Source organism: Barbus barbus (assembly GCF_936440315.1).
Source record: "Barbus barbus genome assembly, chromosome: 42".
Classification (NCBI taxonomy): Eukaryota; Metazoa; Chordata; class Actinopteri; order Cypriniformes; family Cyprinidae; genus Barbus; species Barbus barbus.
The window spans coordinates 14,489,084-14,497,172 of NC_136720.1; the positions used below are offsets into that span (position 1 = coordinate 14,489,084).

Genomic DNA, 8,089 nt, shown 5'->3' on the forward strand with positions numbered 1-8,089 from the left:
TACTATGTTTCACAGAATTGGGCAAATTAAATAAGCTAACTATACATGATGCTCAATTGAAAGTAATTATACTAGAGTCAAGCCTTTTGAAAAAGTAGTTACATGACACAGTACTAACAAAAAGTACCGCTAACTATATTACAGCTAGTTAAGCAGGCAATATATTTTTAAATATATAACTATCCAATATTATAATTTAGAATTTGTTTCTGGCACTGAATGACTTTTGAGATGAATGAAAAATCTCAATTCGGGAGACAGCATGAAACTTGAACGGATAAATGCTCTAAATATAACTATATCAACAAAAATACATCCTTATTACTTAAATACTTAAGTTCACTTTCTGCCTTAAATTTGTAAGCATTTTTACATTTGTAAGTACATGAAACCAGCTTAAAAATTAAAGTTCACATGAAAAAAAAACCCCGAACAGCAGCTTTTAACCATTTGTAATACCTGAATTACTAGTCTAGAAGTCTGGGTTGGGGCAGGTCCAAAACCAATCCTCTAATTAAAGAATTACCTATATACATGAGTGCGTGTTGACCTTCCCAAGCTTTGACCTCTGTGACCTCTTTGTTCCGCCTCTAGGTCATGCCCCCCTCTAGCCGCTGGGCCCTGGGGCATATTTTCACCCCGTACAGGCCGCCTCTTCATCCTTCTCCTCTTCCTCCTACCTCACGACTCCTCCATCATCCACACAAAGTTCAATTTCAGGTCTTCTTACATTTCCTTTCCTTGATTTCTTTTTCCCCTTTTTTATTTGTATTTTTAGGGCTGTCAGTTACTTAAAATTGTGAATATGTATTTATTATTTATTGAATTATTTATTATTGACACTAATGTTAAATTGACAGCCCTAATGTTTTTGTTTGTTTTGTCATTTTTCTTGGTCTTTTTATTTTGTGAATAATTTTTAACTCTTTCCCCGTCAAACATGGAATTTTCCGTTATTCGTGAGAGATCGCTTTCCTGCCAAACACATAATTTTCCGGGCTTCCATGTTTTCAGCGTTATATGCTAGAATCTCCCGATCAAAAGCACAGGTGAGGAAGATGCAGAAACGAGTGATCTCATATGTAAGCAGACGGATTTGAAAATTAATGCGATCATCAACAATAATCCAGATGTAGTCTTTGATCAAAAAAAAAAAAAACATGATTTGCTCAGCTTTTTGCTCAAAATGTTGCTTTTTTATGAAAATTACCTACATTCAAGTGTTGATCAAAAAGAATGCTTGAAGCTAGAATAAAATGGATTTTTGGTTCATTTTGATGCATTGCATGGTCAGATATTCATACAACAAAATATTCTAGGGATCCACGAAATTTTAGTGAAAAAGATTAATGCTGGCGGTGCCTGGCAACTTTTTTCAAAACTGCTGGCGGGGAAAGAGTTAAAAGGAAAAGTCCAGGTTAAATAAAGTTAGAGAAAATAATTGTAACTCATTCCTTAGTTTTGGGGGAGGACAGAAATGGCTGAAAAATTGCCCCACATTAAATACATAATTGCCTTTTTGAAAATAATTTTCTGTGGTAATCAACTGTAGGGCTTTTCTCTAACCCAGAATATTCCTTTAACTGATTTAATTTATTTAACTTTCTTTGTTTTGTTCGTTCATCTCTTCTTCATCTGAATCCTTCTTTCCTGTTGTCCTGCGATGGTCTGTCCGTCCTGAACAGCTGACTAAACGCGGCTAGAAATATTTCAAGATTTGTAATCCAAGACACCAACTCACCATTCCCTGAGCTGTGTTATCAAACCATTAAGCTCCTTTTCAGGTCGATGCCTCACATTAGAGGTTTATTGCGTAAGATTAGCGTCTGTTTCCTTTTTTAAAGCATTTGGATATGGAGAAGAATGAAGTTGGTGTGGGAGTGTGTGCGTGTGTGTGTGTGTGGTAGCCAGGAAGAGCGAGGATTATGTTATTTAATATTCATACAGCTGCATATGGAAAAACCTGATAAAGAACTCAAGACAAGCCAACAGCAGACGTAAACGACTCTGCGTTTGTGAGCGCGTGCGCTCGTTCCAAGCCATGTATAGCTCAGTTTTATGTGGAGCAAGACTGAGCTGCCGTGGCAACAAGGAACAGTGTTTTGATTGGTTGATAAAGATGTACTAGTCGTAGGGTAGTTTTGACCACAGCAAATCTGCAAGATGGATATTATGTCCCTGATACTTAATATAACAGATGAATTTGATGGTTTAAAAATAAGAATTATGTAATGTGGATTTAATTCACTGTTTTTATGTTGGTGTGACAGTCATATCATGTGGTTAACCAATCACCTTACACCTCTCTCTCTCTCTCTCTCTCTCTCTCTCTCTCTGACTTAAGAGGCGGTCACACTAGAATTAAGCATGCAAATGATTTCATATTCCATATTTGAATTACACATTATGACGTCATACACCAGGGCTTCTGTTTTCATAAGTAATAATCAATAATAATTAATTTATAATAATAATAATAATAATAATAAAACACTTTTCACTTAACCTTAATGTGTTGAACTTGAACTTACAATGCTTACAGTAATTGTTAATTAAGATTGATGATCATTTTTACATGTTTTGTAAACATAAATTAGTTGAATTATTATAAGTTAACATGAATTAATAGTGAATAAATAGAAGTAACAGAATGTGATATCATACTTTAGGGCTTCTGTTGTTCATCAATAAATAATGCAATTAATACTACTACTAATAATAATTTTATTATTGGTATATTTTAGCTATATATTATCATTGGTATATTTATTTATTATTATTATTATTAATTTTACAGCATTTATCAATGTAGATTTATGATAATTTCTACATGTTTGAACTTTTAATTAGTTGTAGCCTATGTATTGTCAATGAACATGAATTAACAAATAAAATAAACATAAACCATCAACCTAAAAAATAGTTGACAGTTGTTTAACTGATGCCAACTAGTTGAACCTTGTTATCTAGTGCTACCGTGATAATATTCGTTTAAACTTGTGGTAATCGAATTTCACCCATGATAGATTCTTAGTCAGGAAGTTAAATTGTGACACATCCTGTTGTCAAACTTTGTTCAGGTCACCCAAACTTTAGTACAAAAAAGACTATCTGTACATGCAAACGAAAGCGAGCAGAATGCAAGATCTAGCGTGACCGCCTTAAACCTCCTAAATTATTAGCGCATCCTGACTCACTATTTCTTTTTCCTTTGTGCACCCCAGATGGAGCAGCCCTCAATGGATCAAAAGGGCCACGCCAACGTCCCCTGGATTGTCGAGCCAGGACAGGAAGCCAAAAGAGGAGCCAACACCAAGTATGAGACCACTATTTTCTAATATAGACCCAAAATACTGTCCACTCCTGTGTGTGTGCCTTACAGAGAGCGCCCTCTAGAGGCCCCCCACGGAGCCACGGGCCCAGTGACCTGTGACAAGCCCGCGTCTCTCCGCCCGGCCAAGCCCGCCCGTTTACCGTGGCTTCTGCATGATGACGCTGCCGCTGTCTTTTCTCTCCTTCGATCTTTTGCCTTTCTTTCTCTCTCTCTATCTATCTCTTGATCTCACTCGCCCCCCACCCCCACCTCTCTGGCCGCAGCACGATACGGGAAGGTCCCGCTCAGCCCTCAGTGCCGCCACGCTGCCGATCCTCCTCCAAAACACACACAAAAAAAGTGTTGCTAGCGGTTTTTCATTCAGTTTTTCCCCCTCTCCTCTTGATTTCTCCTTCCCTCCGTTCCTCGCTATTCTTTCCTCGGCTTCTTTGGGAAGCACCTCTTCAGCCTTTCCCCACCGCCCCCCCGACTGCTTGAATGACAACTTAAAACCGTAATGCTGCTACAAGCCTTATAAACACACATGTTGTTTTTAGAGTCGGGATTTGCTTTCTTTCTTTCTTTCTTTCTTTCTGACTAGACAGCATAGGGTTAGCAAGGCGGGAGGGAAACGGAGAGATTTTTGCGAGGTGGGGCATCCGAAATGGCTGGCATAGAAGCGGAGATTGGACTTCACATGAAGGACATTTTGCTTGTGTTGTTTCTTTCGTCTCGTATCGAAGTTTTAATTTTTAGTACCAGCGCTTGTCAGAGAGAGAAAAAATAAGTCTGCTGTAATATAAATTCCCTTATTTAGGGGAGATTTTTTAGTTTTTTCTCAAACAGCACACAATTTACGAGCTTGTTTTAGTCAGTCAAAGCATAAACCTAAATTGTGGACGCAGAAGTTTGTCAGATAGCATTTAACAAAGGCTTGCTTTACAACGAGACACTCGCCAAAAATGGTCTCTCGATTCGTGCGTGTTCCTTACTTTCCGAAAAATTTTTCCATCGTATTTTCTTTGTCTCCCTTTTTTGGTTTTGCCTATGAACGAAAACCCGAGCCAGTCCTGAGACATGCAGTGTAGTTGATGGAAAGCATGCAGTCCATGTGAACTGGAGAAGGGGGGGCTTTTTTTTGATGGACACTTTGGATAAGTGATGTGATTTCATTCACAGGGCAATGGCGGACGCCCATGTCTATTACAGTGGAATTCAGAGAATGTAGCCTGCCCCTAACATGGACCCTCACTCTCACATGCATTGCAAAAACGGACCGCAAATACGGAACCTAAAAGCGTCACCGGAGCCTCTCGTATCGCACGTGTAAGGATTCGCACAAGGACTTTTTCGCCTGGGACTTGGCTTATGCGTCCAAGGACCGTCGACGTGGACCCGTGGCCTTTTAACGAAACACTCGCATGCACTCGCACACACACACACTGCATAAAAAAAACAATAGGAGGAGACTGTGGAATTGGAATGTACACTTTTCAAGAGGCAGCAATTTGAATCGCGTTCCGAAGGACGGTGGCCGACACGCGGCACTTTGTTGCGTGAGAGACGTACTTGGGAAAGAATGTCGCTGTGGCGACTCGGACGCACTACACTGACTTTTCACCGAATATCTAGTCCAAAATACCATGGCATGTCTGGACTGGGATAAAAATGGACATTTACATGAATTGCTGTATTTTTTTATTTTCTGTTTTCTTTGTTTCTTTCTTTCTTTTCTTTATTTCTTTGTTTGTGGTTATTGATCTAAAAATATGAATATGCACAATGTGAATGGACTCATTGCACTGGACAACCATAAAATGGACACGTCTCGTGCCAAAATCACTACGGAGCAGTTGTTGACATAATTGGCGACGCCATGCAGATTAATATTCATATATTGGCAAGAAATTTTACTGTTTAATAGAGAACTATATTACCATTACTGTAATATTTACAATTATTCTAATTATTATTCTTATCGTGCAATTCTCGTCTGATGTCGTCTTAACATTACATTATTTTTATATGACGCGTCGAGCTCGAATACGCAGCCATCCGAGAAAAAAAAAATATTATTCTAGTACTACGAAGGACGTGCGAACGTCCACTTGTGTTTCAAATGAAAATATAAAAACAGATGTCTTATTTTCACTCATTGTCACTGTAGAATTTTGCCACAGTTCTGTAAATAAATATTTTGTTGAATCATTGTTCATATATGTAATTAAAAAAACTAAGAAAAAAAAACATGTATAAAGAATGACAAAAAAAAAATCCAATAAATTGCATTGGTAAACAAGGTACCAAATTTGGCAGGTCAAAGTGCAACACATTAAAACAAAACAACGGTATGAGCAACAGGTGGATTTGTGACATCATTGCTGACTAACATGTGTAGATAGGCTTGGGCTTCCAGCACACAGATTTTGTAAGTTTGGTCTTTATTTATATTCTTGCAAAGCACACGGAATAAATCCAAATTGTAGAACCATTGTTCCTTCTGTGAGCCATATTCCTTTCGTTTCTCTCTGTATTTATTGTGTGGTTTTATGTGTGGAGTTTAACATACTCTGGTTATTGGCAGACTTGTGTCTTAATAGAAGATTCAAGACAGAGCCTACAGTTGGTTTGTGTATAAAGAAAGCATAACATCTATCTATCTATCTATCTATCTATCTATCTATCTATCTATCTATCTATCTATTGTTCTGTGTTCTATCTACCTGATGTTCTGTCGCTCTGTGTCCATATCTAAAGATTATTCATGTTATGTATGTACTTATTAGTAGCCTCTGGGGAGCTACAACAAATTACGATTCGGTAAAGCCAGAGATAGTGTTAAAAGATGTGTTCTGATAAGGACGAGAGTGTGCGTTTCAGAATAATATCCCCCTCAGGCGGGGTGACATACGGTTCACTTCTTGAGCACTCTGTTTCCATGGTGCACGTTTCTTTCTCCTCATAGCTTGCTTAACACTACTCTGTTACATTGCAGTTACAGACGGAGGAAAACTACACAGCTAGTGTAAGAAAATGACTCGGACCAACCAGCACCTGACGGACTGGTGCCCTGACATTTTATCCTACCCGTCAATTGTCATACCAGGGCTTACTGATTGATGCGCACATCAATATTGCATCATTTTTCTCACGCTGAAAAACGATTATTACTGTAAAGGGTAGGTGTAGACGTTAATAAAACAATCTAATTGGTAGAAAAATTATATTTATTGTTGGTTTCTGGCCGTAGCTGTATCAATTCTAGCCACAACCCTGAACAATACAATTACTGTATTCGCGTTACTGTAAGGGTAGGTTTGGCGGTTGGGGGTAGGTGTAGACGTTAATAAATCATAATTTGACAGGTAGCATTTTTGGTTGTCAAATTGTACTACCTACTGTTTTAATGGGAGGTGGCAAAATCTGACAGGGTAGCCCAATGATGCTCACAGCACGCTCATTGAAGGACATCGTAGAGACTGAAAAGCTGCTTGTTACGTTGATGGATTAGTTATTTTAAAGTTTTTATAAACATTAAATAAAACAATAGAGAAGTTCGTAAAGCTTTACTATGATATGTACATCCAACAGACATTTATAGCCTCGGTTTGACCTGCAGCGCGTTTTATTCCCCAATCTGTAAAGTATTTACAGCATCTTTCTCTCCGAGCCTTATGAGACGACATTTCAAGGGCCGCTTACATCCGTTTATCCGACTGCCATAACCTTTTATAAAATATCCGTCACTTTCCATTTCATCATGTTCTCACAACAAAGATAGAATGAGAGATAATGACATAACTGTAGTCTTGCGTCCCAGATGGCGCATATCCCGAAGACTTTGACTAAATTAAGCGTCAGGGGATAACCATTTATGTAATTATCTTACAGATCAATTAATTAACACTTACAGAATGTGCCAAAAAGATTTCTGCCGCGATATCAAAATAAAGGAGGCTTTATGATCGTTCAACCAGTTCAGTCATGTTGATATAAAAAGAACAAAGCAAGACACGGGAGAGCTGAGAATAAGTGAGAACTGGGCCAGAGCTTTAGGAACACACAAAATCAAACTGTAGGGAACAAAAACAGCCCTCACCTTGCATTTATCATCTCTGACAAAAAGAACAAAGCGTGCTTACCTAACAATGTCAGCAAATATTGACGTTTAGGATCATTTAAGTTTAAAGATACATCGGCAGCTAATCTGAATATGCGGTGGCAGGAAGCGTCCCGCTCGGTGTGGCGGCTACAGTCCTAATCTAGCAGCCTATTTATGCACTTATGACCATTTTATACAGTGAACATCATTTTGCCTTAGGTGTAACAATAACATTGTTTAGTTAAAGGGATAGTTCTCCCAAAAATTAAAATTGTGTCGTCATTTACTCACCCTCAAGTAGTTCCAAACCTGTATTAATGTCTTTGTTCTGCTGAAGATACTCTGACGAATGTGGGAAACAGAGCAGTTCTGGGGCACCATTGACTTCCATAGTATTTTTTTTTCCCTACTATGGAAGTCAATGGTGCCCCAAAACAGCATTGTTACAAACTTTCTTCAAAATATCTTCCTTTGTGTTCAGCAGAACAAAGAAATACATACAGGTTTGGAACTACTTGAGGGTGAGTAAAGTCCTGCGATGAACAACTGTGACTGCTAACCAACAGTTTGGGGTTCCCTTTGGAGTTGGCAGTGGGTTTTTAGGATGCCAGCTTTCTGTTTCTGAATAAAATCAGATCTGTATATAAATGTTTTTTTTTTGTTGTTTTGTTAAA

General features: G+C 38.3%; 1 protein-coding gene across 8 annotated transcripts in view; it reads left to right on the forward strand.

Moving 5' to 3' along the window:
- The window catches only part of LOC306861409 (ankyrin repeat and sterile alpha motif domain-containing protein 1B-like), a gene marked incomplete at its 5' end in the record, with an annotated part of 177,726 nt that extends 171,920 nt beyond the window's left edge, over nucleotides 1-5,806 (forward strand). For 7 of the 8 annotated variants that reach the window (XM_079403636.1, XM_079403637.1, XM_079403638.1 and 4 more), the window contains 2 exons: nucleotides 3,225-3,316; nucleotides 4,493-5,806. In XM_079403636.1, coding sequence (XP_079259762.1) covers nucleotides 3,225-3,316; nucleotides 4,493-4,541 — 141 coding nt within the window. In that variant the 3' untranslated portion in view covers nucleotides 4,542-5,806. Of the gene's footprint in view, nucleotides 1-3,224; nucleotides 3,473-4,492 lie in introns of those variants that run through there. The other variant, XM_079403639.1, reaches the window with a different exon arrangement.
- Nucleotides 5,807-8,089: the final 2,283 nt, after the last annotated feature.